Consider the following 27,056-nt stretch of genomic DNA (forward strand, 5'->3'; position numbering starts at 1 on the left):
TCCTCAACAAACAAACAAACAAGCAAACAAACAAACGAAGAAATGATCACTACAGTGTGGTGTATGCCCCAGGAGGGTTGGGACAGAACAGGGTTGCACACCACAGAGATTCTGCTTTGGGAACAGAGCCAAGCAGGAATGACAGCCCAGTGTGGAGTAAAGGTGCCTGGACTGGGAGCCTGGAGAGCTGAACTGTGGTGTTGCCAGCCAGCTGTGTGACCTCAGGATGTCACTGCCCTCTCTGGATCTGTCTCCTCACCTTTGAAACGAGGAAATGGGATGGTCTCTAAGGTCCTGGATTATAAATATTCATGAATCTTCTACAAAAGAAGCAATGGACCAAAATCAAACCTGTGGTTTGGTTTCACTATCCCTTTGTGTTGTTCCACCTCTGGCCTGGTTGGAGGTGGGGAGCTGCATTTTGTGCAGTTAGTAGGCACTATTTGCCATAAAAAATGTTTGCAGTGACCTGGCCCATGGAATTAAGGTTAGAAAGAAAAGGGGCGTTGAAAGGGGATAAGGGGTAGAGAGATGGGGGAGTAAAGATGTTTTCTGGGCTAGAGAACATTAGGGGGTCCAGAATCGGTGAACACCCTGATCTGAAGGTTTCTGTTGATACATAGGGGCCAGGGGATTGAGGGGCCACAGGGGGAAGAAAGAAGAACAGAAAACGTCCTCCTGGTTTTCTTTTAGTAGCTTTTATAAACTCTTGTGGCTCTCCAGCCTTCCTGTATATTAGAATCATCCAGCGAGCTTAAAAAAATCACAGAGACCCTCTCCTTCTTCGGATTTGAGTGGTCTTTGATGGCACCTGGAAATGAGCGTTTTTGAAAGTGCTCTGAAATAATCCCGCCGTGCAGCTGGAAATGAGTCCCACCAAACAGTGACTCAAAGCATAGGAGCAGTCCACTTGCCTTCTCTCCAAAAGATGAGCTATCTCATTTTTCATACCTTTTCCACACCTTTCTTTCTCTTCTGTTCCTCTCATCCTGGGCCTCAAAATGCCCCAAGTCATACATGGCTGGGAGATGGAGAAGGGAAGAAGAAACCCTATGCATTCTATTTTCTCGTTAATTTCTTGATTATTTATGAGGTTTAATAAAGGATGTTTTTCTCCATGAATATAACTCATAATATTTAAGAAAAACTTTAAAAACACCGTGCTCAAAAACAAGGGAGCAAAAACATCTCAACAGGTCAAATAGGCCCATCCCTCAAAGACAACCACTGCTAACACCAACACATTTTTGTGTTTTCTTTCTAATTCTTCCCTGATGCCTCATTTCTTTGTTTGATTGCTTCACCCTACTGTATATACCAGGGGTTGGCAAACTGCAGCCCACAGGTAAATCTAGCCCACCTCTTGTCTCTGTAAATAAAGTTTTATTGGAACACAGCCATGCTCATTTGTTACCTTTTGTCTACAGCCGCTTTCACAGGACCATGGCAGGATTGAGTAGTTTCAACAGAGACTGTCAGGCCCAGGAAGTCTAATATTTATTATTTAGTGCTTTCCAGAAAAAGTTTATTGGTTCCTGGCATATACCCTTCTGTACTCTTGTATCCCCCATGTTACCTTATTATGTGAGCATTTCCCGTGTTGTTATAAATCCTTCATAAATATTTCTAACAAACTTCCTGGAATTTCATTGCATGGTTAGGTTATGGCTTAGCCTTACCCCTATTATTAAACATTTCTGTGTCCCCCCACCCAGTTTTTTCATTCTTTTTTTTTTTAATGTTTATTTAAACATTAAATAAGAGAAACAGTGTGAGCAGGCAAGGGGTAGAGAGAGAGGGAGACACAAAATCTGAAGCAGGCTCCAGGCTCTGAGCTATCAGCACAGAGCCTGAGGCAGGGCTCGAACTCACGAACTGTGAGATCATGACCTGAGCCTAAGTTGAACACTTAACTGACTGAGCCACACAGGCACCCCAGTTTTTTTCATTCTTTAAATGAATGCTTCAGTGAGTATGTTTGGATGTAAACTTTATCTGTGTTTTCAATGATTTGTTTAGGAAAGTGTCCAGATTATTCAACTGGAAGGTAGGGGCATTTCAAGACTTTTAACACATATCATGAATTCCCTCACTCAAAGATGTCATACGAGTTTGTACTCCTCAGTAGTAATATAGGGGAGAACCGACTTCTCCACACACTTGTCGGCATTAAGTTTTAAACATGTTCTGCATTTAGACAGGTAAGCCGCTATCATCTTAAATTGCATTTCTTTTATGTCTAATGAGATTGAAACTTGCATTTCTTCTTTTCTATGTTGACTGCTTTTCACCTTTGCTTGGCCTCCTTCTGCACAGGGCAGAGGGGAACACACTCACCTTGGCTTGGAGCAAGGCTCCTGCCTCCGCCCGGTTCTTTTCCACGTCTCTCTCCCAGTGGATTCTGATGGTCTCGAGGATGTCGTCCAGACCAGTGCCAATGGGAACACCCATTTGTTCCAGCTCAGACCCTGCCAGCTGTTTGTACAGCACTTTCACATCCTGCAAATGACGATAGATGCTTCAGGTGAGTTCCAGAGGTGAAGGAAAGGACACAGAAGTTGAGCCAGCATAAGCCCAGGTCTGTTGGGTAATCCTTATGCTTCTCATTCTGCTACTGCCAAAAGTGGGGCTTCGCAGAGACTGGCAAAGTCCCTGACCCTGTCATCAGCACCAGTGCCATAGTCTCCTTCCCCAAAGACGTATTTCTTAGGCTGGTCTTCGCAAGCCCAGACCCACTCAAAGCAAATGTCAAAACAAATAAATAACCAAATAACAACACAAACAGAGTAAGCAACAAGAGTAAGATGAAATTGATGGATTTCGTAAAGTCACAGTAGGCAGGAAGAGGTTTAAAGGTAACTCTGGAGTCCCTCAAGGGTTGGAGGTGGGGGGAGTGGTACCAAACGACTGAGCTAGGAACAGGAAGTGGGCTTTGGGTTCCTGGTCAGCCTGAGGTCGGACAAAAGAAGGGACTTCCCAATGGAAGCATGGTTAAGTGAGTTGACTTTTCAACTGAAAGCACTTTAAGTGTCTGATCAGCGACTTGTGTGAGGTGGTTTAGAGTCAGTGCCATTCCGCAGGGAACTGGAGGGCTTCCCCGTTGGAGGTCCCACTGAGTCCTGTCACTCAAGCATCTGACCTAATTTCATTAATGAGTGTGTGTAAACCACAGCTTGGATCTACCTTCAGAGCTGTCTTGTTTGTCCTATGCAGTGCTTAAAAAAAAAAAAAAAAAAAAAAAAAAAGAGACGTGAAATACAGTGCCTTGAGGTAGGGGATGCTCTCTCCACTTCAACACAGACTCCGTCACTCTTGCCGGTGTGGACCTGCTGTCTCCTCCATTTATGTACCAGCCTGGTCTCAAAGCCACTTGAATTTGAGACTCCCCAGGGTAAGCTTACCCACTACAAGGCTTTGAAGGTATTTTACCCGCATTTTCCCTGCAGCCCTGGGCAAGGGACAGGGAGAGGCCGAGATAAGCCACCATCACTGATGTGAACCTCCGTGAGACAGGTGAGTGCCTGTGGTCTGTGGCCAACCCAGCGTTGCCCCTGCCCCCACCTACCTCCTCATAGCCCCTTGACAGAAAGCCAAGTTCTTCTTTCAGGCTTTCTATTTGACTCTCCAGATCCATTTTTGTCAAGTTAGCCTCATCGATGACTTTATACAGAGAGTTAATTTCCTCTTCTGCTGCCTTTCGAAATGGCTGCTCATTTTCATATCTGCAGATAAAGGAAGGTAAAGAGCAGAGGTGGGCAACCCAAAAGGGAAAATAATCAGAAACGTTACCAATAGGCCAATTATGTCATAGACAAACAGATGTGAAAAGTCACTGTTCCAACAGCTTTGAGGGCACTGTTAATGCAAGTCTTACATGTTGATTTATTATCATGAAAATGATTGCAGCCAACTTCTGATGGCCCAGCTTCACAGGCTACCAGGCTCAGGGGCTCTGGAGGCACAGAACTCTAGGGAAAGCTTCTCCGGGAGTTGAGATCCAGGTAAGGGGATCTGGCCTTGTCACCATTATTGTGATTTGTCATCCTTTCCCTTGAGGATCTTTTAACAGACATGACTGAGAGTCTGCTAAGTACCAGGCTATGTGCTAGTGATCCCCAAATAAAAAACATGGTTTCTGCTCCAAAGAACCCACGTGAAAATTTAAAACTGTGGCTGCAAAACCCAGTGCCATCAGGGGCCAAGAGGGGACTATAGATGAGGGACGAGGCCCAGGTCTGGGAAGCAGGGAGAGGTGGGGACGGGACAGGAGCACACAGGACGGCTCACCCTTCAGGCAAGGGGAGGCTGCTGCGTGGAAATATGTGTGCCCTTTCTCTTCAAGAGAAACAAGGAAACCTGGATTTATACGTAAAATATCCAGAGTTTTAAAAACTTGCAGCTTATACAGTCACACACACACACACACACACACACACACACACACACTGACACAAGTCTGAAACTGTGCCCTCCCCTCCCACCACCAAGTTCTTTCTTTTTTTTCCCCAAGTTTTTATTTAAATTCTAGTTTACATACAGTGCAATATTGGTTCAGGAGTAGAAATCAGTGATTCATCACTTACATATGACACCCAGTGCTCATCCCAACAAGTGCCCTTCTTCATTCCCATCACCCCTTTAGCCCATCCCCCCACCCACCTCACCTCCATCAACCCTCAGTTTGTTCTCTGTCTTTAAGAATCCCTGAGTTCTTTCCATCTCTGGTTTGCGCAGAGCCTTCTTTCTAAAAGCCACTCAACATCTTTGCCAGTTTCCCCCAGTGTTAACCCCTTTTCTTCCACAGCCTTCCACCCAGGTGTACCCCATCAGCCAAATTTCACACCTTACCTTCATCCATCCATAGGATGAAGAAAGCTCACACTTCTCATTGAAGAAAGCATCTTAGGGCTTTAGAGTTTTAAGGGCATTTAGGGTTCCTAAATGTCTCCCACTCCGTGACAATGCCTTGATAGCATTCTTGATAGGTGATCATGTAGTCTCTGCTTGACTACTTCCAGTGATGGGGAACTCATCACCTATCAAGGCCACCGTTCCATTTTGGGACAGCTGTAATTATTACAAATTTCTTCCTTAAAGAGCTTAAGCCTTCATTCCTGTAAGAGTCTGAGTTCCACTCTCTGGAGTACCCAAAGTCAGTCTAATCCTTCTTTCTGGCAGTCCTACAAATATTTAGAATGTCTCTTATAGCACTCTTGCTTTCCCGCTCATCTCTCCCTCCAAGCCTTTTGTTCCTCAGGTTAAACATTCCCGGTTCTTCCGTTCTTCATACAAATTGGTGTCCATGTCCCTCATCATCCGTGGCAGGGACTATGACCTTTCTGTCTTTGTATTCTTAGCACCCACCTCCAGGCTTCAGATAGATTTGTGGAATGATTAGAAATGCCCTAATTGGTCTATGTCCTTCTCAATATGTGATACAGAAAATGGAATGTAAAACTCCAGATGTTCCCTGATCAATTCAGAGTCCTGGGGGACTGTTTGCTCCTTTGTTTAAACCCTTCAGTTCTATTCACCATGGGCCCTAAGGTTTCCTTTGAGGGGGTTTGTTTTTTTGTGTGTTTGTTCATTTGATTTTGACCAGCTGTATTTGCTGTTGACTAATATTGGGTGTCCTCTCAACTAGAGACCCTGAGCATTTTTCACAAGCCCAATTACCTTGTCCTTTCTGGGTGCACCTGGTATTTGAACCCCAAAGAGAGGATCCGCATATATCTTCTCTCAGTTTCATTGGCCCAGTGTTCCAATGTGTGGGGATCACTTTGATTCCTAGTTCTGCCTGTCATCTTTCTCTTTGCCACCCCTCCTGGCTTTGTATCTTCTGCCATTTTGCCCTACCTGCTTTCATGCACCTGTGGTTAAAAATAGTAAATGAAGGAACCAAGGACAGAGCCCTGTGGCATACTGCTAGAGACCTTTCCTCAGAGTTGGACCTGCACCTTTGAATCACCCCCTGAGGAGCTGGTTTCTAAAGCATTTTTATGTACTCTCTATGTGGGATTAGATTTTCTACCCAAATGTATTCTTTAGGAAGTACTGTATTTTTATTAACATTTAATCTTTTGGAAACGAGTCTTGCCCTTCTAGCTGGAATGAAAACCCACCCATAGCACTGGGATTGGTCCCTTTTGACCCCCGCTGGAAGAGTCTCTGTGTGCCTCCAAAGTCCTGTTGTGCTTATCTCTCCAGGGAGCCTGGTCCTTTCCAGGATATGCACCACTCAGCATTATGGGAGGTCTTAGGTGCTCTACAGACCTTTGTTTGGAAGTCCTTTAGAATTTGACACTTATCTGTGATATCCCCAAGGCTTGGGGATATCCCCAAGGCTGGGGAAAGCTGGAAGTTTAGCTTTCTCTCACTGTCTTTCATTCCTTTCCCCTTCCATGTTGAAGTCATCAAATAGAATCTCTGTGTTGGTGATGCCCAGAAGTGCCTGTCTTGACCTGTGGGCCACTCTGGCCCGGCATCTTCAGTGGCCCACCACAACTTCTCCATCAGCTCAGCTCAGCTCTGCTTGCTCAAAGCCAAGCTCATTACTACCCTTGAATTTAGACCAGCTTTGCTTCCACAATTTTCTATTTTTGTCGAGAGAATGGCAAATCTTCTCACTTACCCAAGTTCAACACCTGAAACTTACCTTTCCTTCTATTTTCAGGCTGCATATGTAGATAATTATCAACCCCTGCCAATGATTTCTTTGACCCATCCCTCAAGTCTGCTCGTGGCCACCGTTCCAGGCAGACCTTGAGCTGTAACAGCCTCTGATCGTCTTCCCACAACTGACCCACAGTAGTGCCTCCAGAGGAACCATCCTTAACCATATCCAGTCACCATCTGCTCAGAGCCTTAAGTGTTATCCTCTGGCCCCTAAGTAATCTGATCTCACCTTGCTTTCCAGCCATGGCTCCCAGTACAGACTCTGCCCTTCCACTGGTCCAGCCCCTTTGCTCCCATTGTTTCTTGCTGGTTTGCCCTGCTTCTCCTCTCCACCAGTACAAAGCTGAAATTTTGAAACTGAAGACTAGTCATGGTGAGCCACTGTTCAGATCCCTTCTATGGGTCTCTTCTTCTCTCAGGTCATCTCTGAGCTCTTTGGTAGGCTGACATGATACTCCAGGATTTGGTCTCTCCCTGATTTTCAAGCCCCACTGGTTGTCCCTCCTTTCTTCACTCCACATGCCCCAGTTACAATGAGCTACTTGGTGGCCACGAATACACCATGTTTTCTCATGTCCTGCCTTAACACATACTGCCCTCTCTGCCTGGAAATTCGTGTCTCCTTTATTGACCTGCACAACTCCTGCAAAGGACCCAAGTCAGGCGTCACCTCTTTGGTCAACCCTCCCTGGCCGACTAAATGTCCCCACCCCACCTGTGCTCTTCTCAGTGATGGCACAACCACCCCATGATGCTACTATCTGTTCACTCCTCTGTCTTTGACACTGAACTGTGAGCTCCTCGAGGTTCCATTTACTTCATCCCCAGGACCTGGCCAGGGTCCGGGCAGCTATTCAAACATTTCTTGAATTTATTCATTTATTCATTAATTTAACAACTATTTGTCAGGCATCTATCTTGTGCGTGGCACTGTTAATACACTGGGGAACAAAACAGACCAAGCCCCTGCTGCTCAGTTGGATGGATGGATGAAGAAATGTATGAATGCATAATGAATAAATGAATGAATTAACGAATGAATGAATGAATGAATGAATGAATGAAATTTTGGTTACATCCTAACTTAACTTCACACCTAATTAAATTCTATCTTAAATGTAGCACAAATGGTTTCACGTCTCTTGGCATCCATCTCTAACTGTGCAGTTAGCTGTCAGTGGAAGCCAATGGCTTCGCTTTTTTGTGCTTCTGTGACCTTGACCAGCACAGTGTTGTCCAAGACAGCAACCCCAGCTGATTGAGTTTCCTTGACTCGAGAGTGGCCACTAGCAGAGGTCCTTTTATCAGATGGAGAAGCCTGGTCTTAGAGAAAGGAACGACTCTGGGTCTGAGGAGATGTAGTGATTTTCCTTTCCATCACAATACCCTTTCTATCCTAAGACAAGAATGGCAGTGGGGTCACTGTCTTCCCCAAAGACTCCCAGCTATGTGCCTTTCCTCTTTGCCCTTATCAATTTAAGGAAATGTTCCTTGAATAACTATCCCATCACCCATCTAATTGCCCAACATCCAGAACACCTTCCCCGCAGAATATTCCCAAAATCACTGTGTTCATCAATGAAAGGTCTTTTTCATTTCACTTCTCCAACACGGACCACAGACCTCATGCACCATCATGACTTTGCCCTAAATGCATCTCTCTCCTATCACTAGTACTTTATACTGTTCCTTAAATTTATCTACTTAAAAAGTACATGTTAAATCAGTAAACTTTAAAAGCTCTTTATATTAAATACATTTTAAATTGCTACTCTAAATTATAGTAGCTATGGTGGAAAAACAGTTTCATGAGTCATAAATAGAAGGTAACTATAAAAATCCATAACTATTAAAAACAAAGTGTCTATCCTTCTATCGCTTAAAATGATCGTCATCAGTGGTCTACACACCATATTTTAGGAAACACTGTACTAGACTTCAAAAGATGTTTTTCAAGGCTGGTGAGTTAAAGCTACTGAGGCCTGGACCCACCCCCAGGGACGGTGGTTTCATCCGTCTGTGCAGCTTGCACGTTGGCAGCTTTAAGTGCCCAGGTCATTCTGACATGTGGCTGCAATTGAGAAGCATTGCTCAAAACCAGCTGTTCTCCACGTGTGGTCCCAGGACCAGCAGGATCAGCATCATGGGGACCTCATTAGGAGTGCAAATTTGGGGCCCCACCCCAGACTACTGAGTCAGAAATTCAGAGGGTGGGGCACAGCCATCTGTTTTCTAGAAGACCTCCTGGTGGTTCTGAAGCACACTACAGTCTGAGAATCCCTGCCCTGAACCAGGTGACACTGGGCAAAGTCTCTGAGCCCTGGGGACCTGGTTTGTGTCTAGAAGGAGGGTTTGAACTGGACGATCTTTCCTCTGGATTCTCCTGGGGCTTCCACTATCCCACTCCAGCCTTCTGTGCTGCTGGAAGGGAACGCTGCGGACCCTCGGAATAGCAGTCCCCGAGTTGCACAGTGGTCTGAAGGTGTGGAATGACTGTCCCCCCTGCTGCAGAAGTTACCTCTCAGGGCACCTGGGTGGCTCCGTCAGTTAAACGTTTGACTCTTGATTTTGGCTCAGGGCACGGTCTCACTGTTTGTGGGATTGAGCCCCATGTCAGGCTCTGCACTGACAGCACAAAGCCTGCTTGGGATGCTCCCCCTCTCTCTCTATCTGCCCTTCCCCCTCCTCTGCTCTCTCTCTCTCTCTCTCTCTTTCTCCTTCTCAAAATAAATAAACTTTAAAAAAAAAAAAAGAAGAAGAAGTTACCTCTCTTTAAAGTCGTCTGCACCCGCCTGGATATTCTCTGTCTGAAGCATGAGCCGGGCATTTTCCAAGACCGCCTCGCCCACCTAGAAAGATCACACACATCAGAGGAGACAAGGTCACTGGACCATCTTCCCTTACTTCCCACTGTGACTCGCACTGGGCACAGAGGTTCTGGGGAATAGAGCACTTTTCTTACAGCAAATATTTTTAGAATTCAAGTATCTCTCTCCAAAAAGGTAGGGAGGAGATAAACCACAAAGCATAAAATCTGGGTGTCTTTTAAGAGCCTTTAGAGTTGGATTTTTGGAGCTAAAATATTACTCAAAGGCAGACTTGTTCCTAGCCTCTGTCATAATGCTGAGCTCTCAACTGCCAGTGAAGCTTCTGGCTCCTTAAACGAAGTTTCACTGGTTTGATTTAGTGGCTCTTAACATTTTCTGCTCATGGGTGCCTTTGAAAGGCTGACGAAATCTTTAGGTCAGTGCTGTCCAATAGAACTTTCTGTGGTTATGGCACTCTTCTATGTCTGCACTATCACGGCCACACGTGGCTACTGAACACTCAAGATGTGGCCAGGATGACTGAGGAACTGAAAATTTAATTTCATTTGAATTTAAATAGCCACCTGTGACTAGTGGCCACTGTACTGGGCAATGCGGCTCTAGAATTTCATTCATCCTCAAAACGTACATATGAACATAGATACACTATGCATACAGTCTGGGAGTTTCCTGGAGCCACGAAGAGTGGCTTTTCAAAACTGGCTCCCCAAACCCTACAGAGTCCTTCAAAAGTGGGGGTTGGGGGGTAGTTCTCTCCTTGATCTGAGAAACATAGATATTACATATGTAGCTTTTCTATAATCTTCAGTTTGGGGGGGATAAGAGGACAGTTACTTTAAAAGAAGGACGCAAGTCGCTGTTTTCAGTCCTTTTGTACTTGGATGTGAAAGTGTTGTAAGCTCTTCATTGAGTGGGAGGTCTTCCAGCACCAGAAGTCAGAGATGGCATGAGATGAGAAAGTAGGAGAGGAGAGACCCTCATCTGCCTGTTCCCCAGGGTTCCCCAGGGCTGGGCTGGAGCTGAGAGAAGATCAAATTTGGTAGCAGGAAATTCAATGAAACGAGACAGGACATCCCCACTGAAACAAGGCAGGACACAAATCAGTACTCTCACTGTGGTTGGGATTTGGCCCACCCCTGTGCTCTCTCCATTTCCCCATGGGACCCCTAGCCCACCGTGTTGACATGGACCCTCCCCAAGCTTGGCTCCTTGTTAACTGCTAGGTCTCCAAAGCCTGGCTTACGGTAGACATTCCATCGATACCTGCTGAATGAATGCATGCATGAATGAATGGTGCGACCATGGGTGAACCGTACCCCTCCCTTCCCCCGTCAGGGTCTGGAGGTCATTTCTATTCCTCAGAAGCCCCCTGAGATTTTGTTTTTAGTTAGGTAGGGCGAGGCCAACAGATTGGGAGATGGCTGACCTTGAAAAGATATTACTCACAGTTCCCAAAGGGAGGGGCAGCCACACCAGGAGGGGCCATATAATGAAGTACAAGGGTCGGCTGCAAAAGGATGAGGGGAAAGTGTGGGCAAAAGCCTTTATTGTGGTTTTCATGGGAAGGATGGGAAGGAATGGGTGAGGCAAGGTAAATAGCCAAGTGGGTTTAGGATTGAGTAGTTTGAATCATTTCAGCGGTCTCTATGGGTCCCTGGAATGGTCTCGGGCCACCTGGGATGATTAGAGCAGAGGAATATTGCCTCCTGGAGTATAAGTGCCAGAAAGAGAAGGCAGATGGGGTACAGACTCTCGGACTCTTGGATTGGCTGGTTTGCATATCAAAAGCATGTTGGGCAAGTGGCTTATTATCTCTAAGATCAGCTAGCTCAGTGAGGGGCTAACAGCGAGGCCCTAGGTGCCAGAGCACCAAGAATACAGAAAAAAAGAAAATACAGTTAATATTGTTGAATACAATTCATCTAAAGGGCCACGGCTATGTGAGGCCTCCCTGAGGACTGGCTTTGGCTGGTCTGGCCGAGGCTCTCTTCAACCTCCTGCCCGCAGTTGTGGCCCTCATCAGGAGCCCCTTTTCCAGACTTTGGTTGCCACTTTACAGATGCCATTTTCCATATGACAGACTTAAAGCCAAAGGCAATCAATCACCCTGTTGATTTTCTCACAACAATGCCCAAGCAAATGTCCCACTCTAGTGTGGGACACCGAATCACAACAGGTATCTAGACTGTGGGCCCCAAAACTACGGCTGTTAGAGAAGGCGGCTTTACAATCTCTTTAGACAGGGTGGCCACGCAGGGGCAGCTGTGGGGCCTGGAGCTTATGCAATGTGGGAGACCGCCTTTAAGAAAAAGAAAAAAAAAAAAGACTAATACAAAGGGATATGCACAAATAAGGGACCCTGAAGCTTAAATTCTTAAAATTCTTCACCTTGGTACAGCTTAATTTTGTCTGTTTGTTTCTGCTTTTTAAATTTGGGCCCCAGGGGGTGGGCAGAAAAAGTACAAACCAAGCAACACTCTGGCGCCTATGTTGGAAACGCGTATTGAGAGTCCTACGATTCGGGACGAACAGAAAGATGGCTGAAAATGCAATCGCCCCAAGTCCTGCCATCCAGCATAAGCACCGCCAGCATTTGGATATGTTGTATTTCCTCTCAGCCTTTGCTTTGCCCAGCTACAACAGTACCCGGTGTGTTCATTTTTAACACTCCCCTAGTTGATTGCAAACTTTGTGCAGAAGAGGTGGCAGGGAGCCATCCATGAAGGAGTCTGATAGGAAATGCCAGCCGCTGTGTGATCGGCTGTGGTGAGGGGTCGGCTGCTCAGTGGTCCTCCTGCTCAGTTGGGGCTGAGGACAGGAGTGCTTCCTGGGGCAAATTGGATAGCAGACAGGGTAGTTGCGTCCAAATGTCTGTCCCAGGCAGCTCGTGTGGCACTGGGTTCAGGGAAGCTGGAGGCCTTCCCGCTCTAACTGTTGTTTAGTGACAACCAGGGGCTTATTCAAGCCTCAAGCAGAGGCTAATTATAGGCTCTGACTTGCCAAAGCACGGTTGCTGTCCGTGCTTCCCCATCTCCTTCACATGAGGAGCTTAAAATAAACCGCCAGCCCCCAATTCAGCCATAGAGCCCTTCACTGTTCTCTTGTGGGCACCTCAGCCTAGCAGAGGGGCGTCCTCTCTGGAGTTCGTGGTGGCTCAGCCTCCCCCACTGTAGAAAGGGCCCGTCAGGCAGCATGACCAGGGCTGGGACCTTGGCCCAGGTTTAGCACAGGCTGGGGACCGGGCTGGTGGCCAAGGCCCAGAGTAAAGCACGGAGCCTGCCGGGGCACAGGCTCTTTGTCTTCCCACCTGGGAAAGTTTCGTGAAATCCTCCCCAGGGCTGAGCACGGGAACTGCAGAGGGGAGGGCATGCACTGACCACCTACGGATGTGCCCGGCACACCTGCTGGGGCTGGCTTGTACTGGCTTGCCGGGGCAGGCTGGTAAATACTTCAGGAGTTTTGGGAGCCAGTGGTTAAACACAGCCATCACGAACATTTTAATTATGTGAACTTACAATTAAATAAATTATACGAAAAACACCATTAATAAATGCTCAGAATACAAAAGCCATAATTACTCATCACTTCCTCCTATGTTTGACTATCATCCTGCTAGTGAGGTTATTTCCTTCTGTTGTGTCTGCACAGTGGAAACACCGTATGATGTATGTTATGTGCGTCTCTTCTCAAGTGTGCATTCACTGACAGCATGTTGGTAGCTTCGTATCAGCCGTGGTGAGAGTGTTTACACCAGGGAAGTTGGCAAACACGGTAAACCAGAGCCTTTTATTTATGGAAAGCTGATTGTTACACAGATCCTGGCTCGGTGGCTGGGCCTCACATGCTACTGAATACTTAACACTCATGACTTCACTCAGTGCTCCTGATATTCAGCCCTGACAGCAACACACCTATTTTACAGAGGAGGGTGCCAAGGCCATACAGAAGTTGCCCCAAATCACCCGGACCGAGCAAGGCAGAGCCAGAACGCCAGGCCAGGTCAACACGACTCCAAAGTGTGCGTATTTTTGTCATCAGCTTTGGAAACTAAAGGGCTCATCAGCATCAAGAGAGAAACTCATTGCGGAGGACTGTCTTCTGTCTTTTTCCCGTAACGGAACAGCCAGGAATCGTGGTTCCTATTTGGGCTGCGTCACGGAGAGAAAGGGATGTCTTCCCCACTGGCGTGAGGCAGCTCACCAAATCAAACCAAAGCAAACCAGCTCCCACGCCAACCTCCTGAACTTGCATTTCTGAGCCGGTAAGCTAAGCAGAGCTGAGCAGACAGTGGGGCCAACTCTGAAGAAGGCCTGGAGAAATCCTGCTGCGGAGTGCTTTGCTGTCCAGTCTACAGAAGAGACGTCGTCTGCATTTAAAACTGAGGGAAATGCACATTCGCAATCTGGTCCTCTGAGATTCACGCTTGAAGAGGATGCAAATTAACTTCACCTCTCTGGTCATCTTTTCTTTCCAGGAGTGAAGGCCATACAAAGACCAAATAGTAATACGTACGGTCACTAGGCTGATGCCATGCGTACAAGTGTCCTTGCTCGTAACCCTGGAACCCCTCCTGCCCTCTTTTCTAGTAGGAAGAAAGTCGGAACCAAGGTAATAGTTGCACAGCAGGGTGAACCATAAGGGTGGCTGGCTGGCAGCTTGCGTGTGGCTGCTGGGAGGGCCAGAGGGGATGACCTCTCCTCCTCCTCTCTCTCTCCTTCTGCCCAAACCAAGCTGACTCCTGCCAGCAGCATGGGATGATTGTTTCGTCTGTGCAAGATGATTTAACACCAGGTCTCCTGGTAAAAAGAGACTCTGAGGGGCGCCTGGGTGGCTCATCGGTTGAGGGTCTGACTCTTGATTTTGGCTCAGGTCATGATCTCACGGTTCGTGAGGTGGAGCCCACATCGGGCTCTGTGCTGACAGTGCAGAGCCTGCTTGGGATTCTCTCTCTCTCTCTCTCTCTCTCTGCCCTTCCCCTGCTCTCTCTCTCTCAAAATAAACATTTTTTTTTTTTTAAAGACAAGCTGATTTTCATAGCAGCATCAGTGAGAATTGGTGTGGGAAATCAGGTGGTCTTGAGGGGATAGGCCTCAGGATTTGGAAGTTTTGCTGGAGTGAGAAACGGAAGATACCTTCGAAGCATACAGTTCAGTGGAGGAGAACAGCAGAGCTGACTAAGTACCATGGGGACGGGCAGTCAGAAGTCAAGTAAGGCGCAGGCTTTGTTCTGAGAGGGATGGTGCAGGTAGGGGTAAGGGTGTATTCACAAACTGCTTTGGCTTGGCGCGCAGCTCTCTTAGTTACCTCCCTGGAACCATCTTCCTCTCGCCTCCACGTGGAGAATTCCTTAGCACACTTTATGTAGGTGGTTCTCAAAGTACGGTCCCAGGCCCGGCAGCATCAGCACCACCTGAAACTTGCGGGAAACGTGAGCTCTCAGACCCTACCTCAGACGTCTGAGTCAGTCTCTGGAGGGCGGCCCGACAATGCGTGTTTGAAAAGCTTTCCAAGGGCTCGCAGGGCACACTTGGCTTGGAGAACAGCAGCTTTGCGCAGACCTTCCTCCAGTCCTGCTCGTGCTGCCTCCCAGCCTGCTCCTGGCTGTTCCTCCGTGACCTTGCCTGTGTCGTTGTGTAAACCTAGAGCACCCCGTTTTACCACCTCACACCCCCTAGGCCTTGCCCCCTGAGAAACCTCCCCCCATTTTAATGCTCATCTCAAACATACCTTCCTCTGCAAAGTTTTTTAATTTATCTACTCACTCATTCTTGCCTTCACTTCTTCAGCACACAATTATTGTTTCCTCTGTGGCGGGCTCTGTGTTGGTTGTAGGGGAATCAGCAGCTACTATAAGGGATGCCATTAGAAAGGTAGGAAAAGGCCAGGCATGAAGGGAAGGCTGTGGGAGCGACAGGAGGCGGGATTTGCTGGGCAGCCAGTGAAAGGTTTTGAGACGGGCACAGGTGCGATCTGTGCAGTGAGTGTGTCCCCTGACTCTTGAGGGAAGGGCAGATTGTAGGATGCAGGGGAGTGCACTGAGGGCCCAGCTAGGAAGCTCTGTGAGAGCCCAAGGGAGATGATGGCGGCTTTGACTAGGGTGGTCATCGGGGCCATGAAGAGAAGCAGACGTATCTTGTGGATGGAACAGATGGGTTTTGGTGATGGAACAGTTGTGGAGAGAGGGAAAGAAAGTAATTGAGGGTGACTTCTAAGTTTTTAGCCTGAGCTACTGGGTGCATGGTGCCTTTGCTGACTCTCTTCCTCCCGCCTTAGATCATTCGTGCATTGGAGCCACACCCCGACCTGTGTACCACACCTAGTAGACAATGACATCAGTCATGAACCCCCCTCCTCCACTCACCAGCTTGGGCCAGTTACTTGGACATTTCTAAGATTCGGTCTCCTCATCCAGAAAATGAGGATAACACCACCCCCTACCTCCTAGGGAAGATGTGAGAGTTAAACGAACCACAGAAGGTGAAGCACTTGGCCGGCTGCCTGGCACAGAGTAGGCTCTCCATGCATGGCAGTCGTTATTATCACTGTTACATGTCTTAGGCCACAGCACTTGGCCCATGACTGCTGAATGGATCTGATGGGTGTGTGCAGCCTGGCACTGTTCCCTCTTCTCTGTGCAGGCAGTTGAATGAAGACTTCCATCTAGTGGCTTTTTTTTTCTTTCAGTTTTTTCCTGTCCATAGTCATTTGAAAAAAGCCCTGGTCACTGGTACTATGATGAAGAGGACCTTAGCCTTTCCTACTGCTGTTCCTTGCTATGGGTACAGTTATTAAAATAAATGATGCTGCTGGTGGCAGGTGAGGAATCTGACCCTCCTTGTGTTTTAAAAAGGCGAGGACAGGGAGTATTTTTAGAAGGGTTATCATTTGGCCCGAGGGTACAATTAATGCTTTATTTGGAGTTAAAGACATTGGTCTGCCAGCAGCTAGAGCTGCAGGTGCGGGGAGGAGGTGGGCAAGACTGGGCCCCTGGGAAATTAGACGTGGCTGGTGCGGTGGCAGGGGATAGGGGTCCCTGGAAACACTTTACACATTTCTTTGACTCTCAAGTTTAGGAGGAGTGCTCAGCACGACTTGTTCTGGCAGTAAAAGAACAGGAAGTCATTATCCGTCCCTAGCACCCCGCTGAAACTGCATCTTCATCACGATGGTGAAGACGTACCATGTTACCAAGCCCAACAGATGCTTCTCTGTGCTCAGCTACACCTGCCAGCGACATTTGTCACAGAAGATGTACTTTACTCTCTTGGCCGCCGTGACACAGCTCTTCTCCTACGTCACTGGCCATTCTTGCTCAGTCTCCTTCACTAGGTCTTTCTCCCTCAACTGACCTCTGCGTGCTAGAGAGTCCCAGGCTGGGTCATGAGACTTGTTCTTTTATCCCTAGGTGATCCGGTACAGTAGGTATCAGTTGAACGAATGAGCCCAGCAACAGCGCTGCCTCTTTAGGGAGAACCAAGGTGGTGAAGACACGGTTCCTCCCTGGCTCCCACCTAAGACCACCTCCCTCACCTCCCAGGTCAGAACTCCATCGATCCCCTGCATCGACGTGCTCCAGTTCCTTCTGCTGCACTGCCCAGCCTGGGTTCAAGGCCCGGTCGTCTCTCCGGTGGTTTTACCTCATCGTTGCTACCCAGGGACGGACAGCACAAAGCCCAAGCACATGGAGTTAAGATTACAGCTACAAGTGCAGTTAGGGAGCGTGTCACAATGTCATGGAGAAGTTGAAGCTTCTCCAGCAATAGCTCACCCCTGAGTGCAGTCACAGCCGGTGGGGATCCGGAGAGGACCAGGGACACCTGAGGGCTAAGGTTGGGTCTTACTTTGGGAGGCCAGGACAGTAGACATTTCTGAGTCTGTACTGCAAAGAAATGTTGACTTCATCATCAAGCTGTGCTCGGTCTGAAGAAAGAATGTTATTGTAGAAGGGGTCAGATGAGCACGGGCTGAGAGGCCAGAACTGGTGAGTGGTGTTATAAACAATTTTGGGGCAATCAGGAACACTCTGATCTCTACAGGTTGTCCTCTGTCTTGATGAGTACAAACCTCCTTAGGCCTCACCTTTCCCAGAAATGTCTCTACCCCTCCCAGGACTGGTTCTGGGCTTACCTCGCATCCTGCCTCCTCTCTGGGAAACAGAGGGGTTGATCTGGAGAGCAGCAAAGCCCTAAGGAGCTGAGCACTAAAGAGTAGCCACCACTGTGTGGGCCCCCCTAGTCCTGGGTGTCTGTATCACAAAGCCTGCCCTTCAGGGCCTAAGTTTCTACAGACGTCCTAACAAAATCTGAGTTTTGAGTGCCAGGCACATCAAGATACAGTGACCCTGGGAGGCTCTGTCTGGGCAGCCAGCTGATTGGTCTCTCTCTCTCTCTCTCTCTCTCTCTCTCTCTCTCTCTCTTTTTCTTCTAGATTTAGAGTGAATGCTTTCTAATCTTCCATTCCCTTTCTTACTGTAATGAGCTTACTACAATGCAAACTTGAACTCACATTTATTCAAGAGGGTGTTCTTGAATAAAGCTCACAGTTTGCGCCTTTCTCTGCACTTAGCTTTCTCTCTTCTTCACTCTCCTGCTGTGAACTGAACTATTTCTTCTGAACAGACTCAGGCCTTTCCAGCTTTCAGAACCTCGGCCCATGCTGCTGCCTCTGTATGTCATGACCTAACCATGCCACCCAGCCTCCATGCTTTCCTTCTCTGCCAGGTAAACTCCTAGCCATCCTTCAAAACCCCAGCTCAGGTGCACTGGTAATCCTCTGTCCTCCCTAGACCGCCCTGCAGGCATATCTCTTTCAAAGCAGTTGTCACGTTGTATTTTATTCTGACTCATTTCTCTTTCCCTACCACTGACCTGTGTGTCCCTGGGATGGGAACAGTCTCCCATCTCTGCCTCCTCAGCACCCGGCTCAGTGCCTGGAACAGGGACACTAAATATTTGTTAACTCAGTAGGTGAGGTAAGCTAGCTGAGGAATGCAAATAATGCAAACACATAAGGCAGTATGTAACGAGATGTGTAGGACTAAGTATAAGATGGCTGAGAACTCAAAACTTAGAGCCAAACTTCATAAAACCCAAAATAAAAGCAAAGCAAACCCAAACATTTTTAAAGCACATAACGTTTTATGCCACGATAAGCCCTTCACAGTCAATGAACCCCACACCAGCAGCTGTACAAAATGGGTGCGTGTTCATTACAGGGGAGGATATAGACCCAGAGACTTGCCCACAGCACCACACGGCCCTGCTGAATTTAACCCGTGTCTCCTGGACTCCACAACCCATGCTCTTTTTTACCCCCTTAAAAAGACACCTTTTTTTAATGGGGAATTTCAGCTAGGTAGAACTATATATAAAGGTGGAGAGAGAATAGAATAATGGCCCCCCTGTCTCCCCACTTCAACAATCAAAATCTCACGGCTAATTTTCAAAATCTCTGTTGCTGCAAACCCCCTCTCCCGTCTGAGATTATTACGTAAGTATCACTTCATCTATAAATATTGCAGGAGTCATGCTCGATGTTGTACTCCTTGCATTTTAATTTAAAAGGTATCAAAGTAACACGTACACTTGATTAGAAGAAATGCTGGTAAACACTGAGAAGAAATGCTGGTAAAGAAAAGCATTCCCTGCCCCACGTCTTGTCCCAGAGCCCCAGTCCCCAGCAGCTTCCGCTTTTCATCTGCCCGGAGCTTGCCCCATATTTCTACAGGTTTTTGATTGTTTTAGTTATCAGCCATAGACATCATTTACTGACTTCCCAGCTGACAAATGAGGATTATGTCACTCACACTCCACCACCCTTTTCCTGTATTTATTGACTATCTTGATAACTTTAAATAATGAAGCTCTATTTCTCCCTGTATCAGTTATGGAGTTTCTCTTTCACACTTTTGCGCCCTCTTACAATCACAGGTGATTTATCTTCTAAGGTCAAAGGGAAGACACAAAACCAGCTTAATTACTAACCTACTTCACTGATGCTTGTGTGAAATACAGGTCCTTTCTGCTAGGAATTACGATGTAGTTGCCCCTGTCAGAAGCTATGGGCAGATAGCCAAATTGTTTTACTTCCCAGCTGAGCATCCTCGGGCCTGCAGAAAAATGTCAGCTACTTGATTATGTTCCATGGCGCTGCATGCACACCCCCACGAAACCACCTTGCCTTACCACCACGCTCGAGTCCAACGTTAGGTGGCTACGTTTCTTCTCTTGAGAGATGGGGCCACTTTATCGTGATAGTACCAGGCACACAGTAATCCCTTAGTGGATGTTTGTTAAATGAATAAGTGATACATGTTTAAAGAGGCAAACGTATGACATAACGAGAAACCAATTCACAAGCAACAGACTGGCAAACCTGTGGGAGGAGAGGGTGTGGAGAACGCGGAGGTCGGTCTCACATGCTGTTCCAGAACGTAAATTCGTGTAGCCGCTTTGGGAAGCAATTTGGCAATGCCATAGAAAAGCTGACGGCAGGCATGGCCCACTCTGCTCCTACCTACTGGCCTGGAGCAGGGTCAGAAACTTTGTCGCTTTGTCTACAAAGGGCCGGACAGGAGATACTGGAGGCTACGGGCGCCCACAGTTTTTGTTGCAACTACACCACCCCGCCCTTGTAGGATGAAAGCACAAGTACACAATTAGCACATGAGTGGATGTGACTGTGTTCCAATCAAACTTTATTTACAAAAGCAGGTACCTGTTTGCATTTGGCCTGCCTATTGTCTGCCCACCTCTGACCTAGGGAAGCTCTTCTGTGTGTGTGAGGTTTATGTATGCCCTCTCCTGTTTGCGACAGAAAACTGGAAGGAACCTACATCCAACAACGGAAAACTTCATAACCTATGATGTATATACAATGAAATGCTACATGTATCACCATGGATAAATCTCAAAAACAAAATGAGAAGCGAAGAAAGCAAGTCGCAGAAAGAAATATTATGGGATGGTTAAATTTTTTTTTTTTAATGTTTATTTTTTGACAGAGAGACAGAGCATGAGCAGGGGAGGGGCAGAGAGAGAGGGAGACACAGAATCCGAAGCAGGCTCCAGGCTCCGAGCAGTCAGCACAGAGCCCGACGTGGGGCTCGAAATCACGAACTGTGAGATCATGACCTGAGCCGAAGTCGGACGCTCAACCAACTGAGCCACCCAGGTGCCCCTGGGGTGGTTAATTTTATGTGTCAACTGGCCATGGTGGTCAGATTTGGACAAACGTTATTCTAGATGTTTCTGTGAGGGTGTTTTTGGATGAGATTAACATTTAAATCAGTGGACTCTGAAAAGAGTAGATTGCCCTCTGTAATGGGGAGGGGGGTGGCCTCATCCAATGGGTTGAAAGCCTTAATAGAAGAAAGATGAGTGCTCCCCTACCCCAGGGAAGGAATTCTGCCAGCAGCAGATGATCTTTGGACTTGAACCGCAACGTTGGTTCTTTCTTAGGTCTCCAACCCGCTGACCCCTTAATCTGGGACATGTAGACTCCATTATCCTGTGAGCAAATTCCTTACAATAAGTCTCTTTCTCTCTCTAGAAACATCCAATTGGTTCTGTTTCTCTGGAGAACCCTAATGCACAGTATGATACAACTTAATATCAAGTTTAAAATCATGCAAAACAATCCTATAAAGGGTTTATTATACATATATAGCAAAACTGGAAGAACATTGGTGGGAGTGGTAAAAAGCCAAATTTAGAGTGGTGCTGGCCTCTGGGGAGGGGATTGGAATCAGGACAGAGCACAAATGAGGTTTCCATTGAAATCTTTGATTTCATGTTTAAATATAAAAGGTCTGCAGCAAATAACACGGAGACTGACAATTCTGGATGTTGAGCACCCATTTTCATATGCCTGAAATATTTCATAATTAAGAAGAAAAGAATGAGAGAACATCAACAACAAGGGAAAGAAATCTAGCGTGGTGAATGGAATGCAATAGACTCCTAATGTGCAGAGAGGGAGACTGGCTGGAGAAGGCAGGTGACGGAGACTCGGGGGAGGGGAGCGCCTCTAGAGCTCCAGAAAAGGCCTCCTTGGGCCGCCGGGGGTGAAGATGGAGTGGGACTGGCTGTGGACTCAGGTCTGGGGGCCAGCAGAGCAGGACAGGAGGTATGGGGACAGGGGAACCGAGAACAGCTGGGCGAGTGTGGGAGAGGCAGTGCGCGAGTGGCTGCGGAGGTGTGGGTGGGCCAGTGTCAAGGTCACAGTCACTGGAGCTCTCCCAGTGGCCCTTTGTATTCATCCTAAGGGGGCCCTTTAGAAATGGTTAGCCTGGACTTCCTTCTGACAAGGTTTGTTTCCTGCGTGCCGGCCGGAGTCAGAGGAGTCCGTGTTCTCACCGGGGACCTGCTGAGGCTTAAAGCAAATGAGGAGCTCTTCTTGTCTACTTCAGGGGTGGCCGCTGGGGCAGACCGTCAGTGCTCAGCCCACAGAGTTTTTTCAAACCGCCTTTGTATGCCCCCAGGTTCCACTTCTTTTCCCTTCCCACAGCCTACACCTGGGCTCTTTTTGGAACAGTGCGCTCAGGCCACCCCAGCCCACTTTCCAGTTCCCCTGGGCTAACTGCCGCTCTGGGAATGACTGACAGGTGTGGGGTGGGAAAGCCACCTCCCTTGCTGGGGGCTGGGGCAGCTCTGAGGTGGAGCTTCCCTCCCAGTTCCCTGCAGGGTCAGGCTGAAGCTGAGACCTGGCCAGAGACTATTCTCTTGCTGGTTCCTCCCTTGCTGGTCTCTCTTGGGAGCACCTCCATAGTGTGTCCCTCAGTAAAGAATCCTGGACTCGGGCTCTGCTTCTTGGGAATCCATCTGGGACAAGTGTTCTTCTCAGCCTCCTGCCTTGCATCCCAGAAACCCTCTGGAGTACAGGTGCCTTAAGCCTGGTCTGTCTCAGTGGAGCTGGGCACACAGGTTCTGGAACCAAACTGCCCAAACCGATCTCTGTCTAGATGTGTGATCTTGGAAAAAGTTATTTAATTGCCCTGTACCTCAGTTTCCTCATCTTCAAAAAAGGAGTCATGAAAGTATTGGCCTCATACAGTTGTTGCGAGGTTGAATGAGTTAAGAACCTCAGAACAAATTCTGGCATATATAGTAGATGCCCAATAAATGTTAGGTGCATTAATTAATCTCAACTGGAAGTTTAAATGGTGTTTAAATGGCACTACGTTTTTTTAATGTTTATTTTTGAGAGAGACAGAGACAGAATGTGAGTAGGTTAGGGGCAGAGACAGAGGGAGACACAGAATCCGAAGCAGGCTCCAGGTTCCAAGCTATCAGCACAGAGCCAGATGGCGGGCTCGAACTCATGAGCTGTGAGATCATGACCTGAGCCAAAGTCAGACGGTCAACCGACTGAGCCACTCAGGCACCCCTAAATGGCACTATTTAAAGAGCGTTTCTCTCTTCCCCATTCTTGTTTAGGGCACGTGCCTGCAGGAGATACAGGGTGTGGGAGCAATAGGTGAAGAGCTAAGCTGTGGGCTGCCTTCCACATGGGAGGTGGGGGTGGGAGGCCTCTGCAGAATTCTCCGCCGTCTGCTTCCAGGAGACCTAAAGTCAGAAATGGCATTACAGAGTCTTAGAATGCAAAGGGCTCATGAAGATCATGAAAGATGAAGACCTGAGGCACAGAGAGGTGTGATGGCCGACACCAGGCCCCAGGGCAGGCCCTTTGCCCTTTAGAGTCCAGCAGCAAGGACTTCTGGGAAGATCACGGGCTGTAACTGGAGAGACAGGGCTTCAAACCTGTTACTTGGGGATTGTGATGCTCTATTTGTAGACTATCTGTAGCCTGGGGAAAAGGAAACTTGCTCCCCAGGGTTTCAAGATGATGAGAAGAAATGTATGGGGGGGTGCCTGGGTGGCTCAGTTGGTTGAGTGTCGGACTCATGATTTCGGCTCCAGTCGTGATCTAATGGAGCCCCTCATCGGGCTCTGAGCTGACTGTGGAACCTGCTTGGGATTCTCTCCACCCCTCCCCCGCTCCCATGAACGAGCACGCTCTCCCTCTCTCAAAATAAATAAACTTAATAATAATAATAATAAAGAAATGTATGTGTAACAACACAATGTTAACTCATCTGGGCTGAGACTGGGAAGTCCCTGCACTCCTCTAATGGCCCCCAAAGGTGCGCCCATCCTGGGCACAGAGGTGGAGCCCATGACAGGCATGTTAGCCTGGGCTCATTGGAGAGGGGTCCTACCCAGGAGGGCAGCCTGGGGCTGGGGCTGAGGGAGAGGGGCTGCTAGGGGGGGCATCAGCTGAAGAAGGGGCTTCTCCTTGTGGTGGGTCCAGCAGGGGAATCTTAGAAGAACCCAGAAAAATCTGTTAAGAGAATCTGTTTTAAACTTTAGCCAGACCCAGACACTGTGAAGCGACCTCACAACAGTTTCTCTCATGGAAGAACTCTCTGGCCCTCTTTCCCTTTCCTTTCTCCCTGCTTACACTTTGGTCAGGTTGAAACAGCAGTGGGGTGTGAAGATAGAAGAACTTCCAGCAAGAGGCGCTGGGCCCTACCTGGGGCGGGAGACAAGGGTCCACGTGTTGAATGATATACCGACTAGACATTCTATTTACTGACTTGGGACCGTGTTTCATGACTTAAAATGAGCATGGAAGTTTTAGGTAATGACAAGTGATCAGAAAAGTCATGAGACTACCCAAGTTTTCAACCAGAGGCGGGAGACAATATTTACCTCCCAATGAACCGGGAGAGGTTCCTCTCAAACCAAAGCTGCTTTTAGAACGATGCCTCATGAGTTCTTCTTGTTCAATGTACGGTTGACATCCATCATACAGGTCTTGGCACGTAGCAGGCACTCAACAATGTGTGGATTTATTTACTCATCATACCTCTTAGAACTTCAGGTCCTAGAGTCTGAGAATTTTGACTCTTTAATAATATTTGAATTCCCATAGTTCCTGGTACACAGTATACCCACATTCAATGCCTGATGAATGAACATAACAAAACTGAATTCTGTGCCAGCCCCACAGCAGCTACCATGACAAATGTAACACTGTCAAGACTGCCGGTGAGGAGGGAGGCAGGGCCAACGCACGCCAACATCACTAAAGATTCCGTACTTACAAGTGACACTAATTACACCCATGGACTGAGAATCTGCAGCTGAATCTGTGACACTGACAAAGACTTTTTCTACTCACATTATTCTCCTTAAATTTTAAAAGGGTCGGGGCCATCATGGCAGGTGTAATTATCTCCATCTTTTTGCAGATAAGAAAGCTGCAGATGGGAGAGATTAGGGACCTGGGTGAAGCCTTTGGGGAGCCAAGACTTGGGGTATTCAAACTCAAGCTCTGACCTAAAACCCAAATGCACAGAAAATGCAACTGAAAGAGAAAAGGAGCGGGGGCGGGGGGGGGGGGGGAGAGGAGGGGTTGTTTTTCCATCATAAATGGAAGCAGGAGAGAATATGAACAGACTTGCTGGCTAATATATGCAACGTCTCAGGGAAAAATGAAATTTTATGGTTGATTTATAATTCTCAGGAAATGGGAGCCATTGTGGAAATTCTGACATAAACACAGAGACTGCAGGGCAGCACGGACCACGTGGCTGGCCTTTCAGATCAGGGTGGCATTGGCAGTGAAAGGATGATTATAGCTGTCCAAAACTTAACACAAATGACATCTTGCAGCTGGTTGACTAGGTATGCAAGACAGTGCTCGGAGCAGCTAGAAGGTGGTGCCGCCCGCCAAAGGGACAGAGTCAGAGGCAGCAGTTGGGGACTCCCCTATCTCCAGGGGGGCCCCCCGCCGGTTGGAGAAACCTGGGGTATATTCCGGCAGATGTGGGGAGCTAATAAAACTTCTGCTTCACCAGGGGTGGGGCACAGGCTGCCACCCGACCCTCAGAAGTGAAGGAGGTGGCCGACATGTACTGACTGTTCCGGGTCTGGGTCGGCCAATCAGCTGAGCCACAAAGGGTTCTTTAGGTACTTCTTCCCTTTAGGCTTTGCACTGCTCAGAGATAATTATGGGCGGTGACAGACAGGTGTATGGTTGGAGGCTTGGGAGATCAGAGAATTCCACCCTCTCATTTTACAGATGAGGAGCCTCAGAGCAAGAGGGATCGCTGCAGGGCACAGAACTGGTTAGCCGTCAGAAGTGAAGATGGACGAGGGGTCGGCTGTACTTGGTGTCTTCACGTCCATGAAGGGGTTGGATAAGGCGACCACCTGCTCACCAGAGTTAGGGAAGGGAATCTGGCCTATCCCCTGTGTGTCTGCAGGGAGACGTCAGTGTGACCTAATCTCTTCATTTAACAGTTGAGGAAACTGAGGTTTGAAAATGTGGGGTCACTTGTCTAAGATCACATAGAAACGTAGTGACATTTACTATATTTCTACTACATGAATAGTCCTCTCTTAGTCTCTCTTTTCTGAACCTCCAGCTCCATGCGCTTTGATAGGATTTGGGATCTGATTCCAAGTGCAAAAGGAGTGAGGGTGAAATGGAGTATGTACAGAAATATTGGTCATTCTGGAACATTTTAAAATGACATTTGAGGAACTGGGATAAAATATTGGGAATCAGGGGTCACCTGGGTGGCTCAGTCAGTTAAGTGTCTGGCTTTGGCTCAGGTCATGATCTCACAGTTTGTGAGTTTGAGCCCCACATCTGCACTGGTGGTGCAGAGCCTGCTTGGGATTCTCTCTCCCTCTCTCTCAATCTGTCCTTCCCCATTTGTGCTCTCTATCTCTTTAAATAAATAAATAAACTTAAAAATTTTTTTAAAAATATTGGGAATCAGGACTACAGTGTGAAAGAAAACAATAGTTACTCTTATGTGTCGAACTGTGTACCACCCAAAAGATACGTTGAAGTCCTAGTCCCCCAGCACCTGTGAATGTGACCTTAAATGGAAGTAGGGTCTTTGCAGATGTAATCAAGTCAAGATGAGGTCATTAGGGTGGGCTCCTGGCCAATGTGACTGTCCCTCTTGTGAGGGAAAGGTGGACACAGACACACAGGGAAAATGAAGGCAGAGGTTGGAGTGATGCTTCGACAAGCCAAGAAAGGCCAAGGATGGACACCCAACAACCAAAATAGGAGAGAGGTCCAAAACAGAATCTCTCTCACTGTCCCAGGAGGAACCAACCCTGCTGATTCCTAGATTTCTGACTTCCAGCTTCCAGAACAGAAGAGAATAAATTTCTGTTGTTTTACTCCACCCGACTGTGGCACTTTGTTATGGCAGCCCTAGCAAACCAAAACAGGTACCTCTTATTAACGAATTACTTTGCTGGATAAAGACCATTTGTTGATTTAGCCAATGTTCCCTGTGTGTCTGTCGGGTGGAAGGCACTACGCTGGGTGCCAGAGAGAGAGCAGGGAGTGAGAGAAGCTAACTCCTGTCTTCCCAAAGCTTACATTCTACTTAACCCGTATCATCTCCCAGAGTCCTCACAACAGTCCTGCGAAACAGGGATCATTCTCTTTCAACTTAGAGATAAGGAAACTCACTCTTCAGGCATTAGTAACTAGGCCCAGGCCTCACTTCTGGTAAGGATT

General features: G+C 47.7%; 1 protein-coding gene across 1 annotated transcript in view; it reads right to left on the reverse strand.

Annotated features, from left to right (window-relative positions):
- BFSP2 (beaded filament structural protein 2) overlaps positions 1 to 27,056 on the reverse strand; it is a 67,931-nt gene that overhangs the window by 23,371 nt on the left and 17,504 nt on the right. The window contains exons 2-4 of the mRNA XM_007087447.2: positions 9,442 to 9,524; positions 3,566 to 3,722; positions 2,338 to 2,499 (exon numbers count right to left, since the gene is read on the reverse strand). Of these exons, the coding sequence (XP_007087509.1) occupies positions 2,338 to 2,499; positions 3,566 to 3,722; positions 9,442 to 9,524 (402 nt within the window). The remainder of the gene's footprint in view (positions 1 to 2,337; positions 2,500 to 3,565; positions 3,723 to 9,441; positions 9,525 to 27,056) is intronic.

This window comes from Panthera tigris, chromosome C2 (genome assembly GCF_018350195.1).
Source record: "Panthera tigris isolate Pti1 chromosome C2, P.tigris_Pti1_mat1.1, whole genome shotgun sequence".
NCBI lineage: Eukaryota > Metazoa > Chordata > Mammalia > Carnivora > Felidae > Panthera > Panthera tigris.